A 1366-nucleotide genomic window follows, 5' to 3' on the forward strand; every position below is an offset into this window, starting at 1 on the left:
ACTGGAGCTATATCACACGTCTATGTGGTTAGGGGATGTCTAAGTGTTAATAATTTTTTTTTTTTTTTTGGTCAAACACATGTTTTCATTCATTCAAATCAAATCAAGGTACAAGGTTGAGATTCAAAGATCTCAAAGTTTAAAGAGTTACAAGAGTAGGTATTCCCCAATACCATAAACAAGAAAATAAAAGATTTTGAGGTGAACACCATGAGAGCTATGGAGCAAATGCAGTGAAGCAGATATAAACATGAGAGATCATGGATACTCGAAAGATCATCATCGAGTGAAACGATGGATGACAGAATTGTCAAGGTCAAAAGACGCATAGACGTTGTAGAAGGATCCAAAGCCAAGACGAGGTACACTAGAAGTGCCCATCACAAAAATGATCAGAATGTGACAGTGCCGAAAAAAGCCAAGCATTTATAGCTGACAATTTTAGGTTTTACTCAACCACATGGTAGTTTGTTATCTCTTTTTTACTGCCATACTCGATTTAACTGCATGAGAACTCCTATAAATACCGATACAAAATGTTCTTGTGTTCCACAACTCAAACCCCTCAGAAAAGTAAACATTAAATCTTTAAAAACACAAAACCATCAAAATGAATAAACCTTCAGTGGTCTCTTTTCTCATCACTCTCCTGTTAGCTGCAGCTGTCTGCACCCAAGCAGGCGAACCGGTGAAGGTAACTGTTGAAACTGATCTTAAAACCGATCAACAATACTACATCCAGCCAGTCAATACCAACGTCCCCGGAGGTGGTCTTGTCCCAGCCCCCCCTACACTAGGTTCCTTATGTCCACTTGGCATTGTCCAAACAGCCATTACGTTCATACCAGGCGTACCAGTTACCTTCTCATTTCCAAACCCAACCACGAAAACAACCATTTCTACAGATGATTATGTAAATATTGAGTTTAAGTCCAAATTCTGGCTCTGCGATCAGCTTTCCAAGTTTTGGAAAGTCGATGAATCCTCATCAGCTACCGAAGAGCCTTCCATTCTCGTTGGTGGTACAAAGCAGGAACAGAATAGCTGGTTCAAGATTGAGAAAGCCGGAACAAACACCTATAAGCTGACCAGCTTTTCCGGACCTATTGGAACTAAGCCAGGAGGTTTTGGGGTACCACAACTAGTTCTCACCAATGATAAGGCTAAAACCTTACTCGTCAAATTCAAAAAGGTTGATGAAGCGACTATTACTACTTCTACTTCTCTAAGAATGTTCCCGTTCTAGCTACTGGTCAAAATCATGTAAAAAAAAGCCTGAGACTCGTCCATGGCAAGAAATAATGGGTTGAGATAATACCCGCATGCAAGTTTTTATTTTCCATAAATAAAACAAAATTATCCTTTA

General features: G+C 39.5%; 1 protein-coding gene across 1 annotated transcript; it reads left to right on the top strand.

The window, feature by feature from the left end:
* On the top strand, window positions 546-1366 carry LOC104701901 (cysteine protease inhibitor WSCP-like). Its single transcript, XM_010417660.2, has one exon. It carries the CDS (start codon window positions 611-613, stop codon window positions 1244-1246), a length of 636 nt encoding a protein of 211 aa, XP_010415962.1. The 5' UTR covers window positions 546-610; the 3' UTR covers window positions 1247-1366.

Source organism: Camelina sativa, chromosome 7 (genome assembly GCF_000633955.1).
Source record: "Camelina sativa cultivar DH55 chromosome 7, Cs, whole genome shotgun sequence".
NCBI classification, from domain to species: Eukaryota; Viridiplantae; Streptophyta; class Magnoliopsida; order Brassicales; family Brassicaceae; genus Camelina; species Camelina sativa.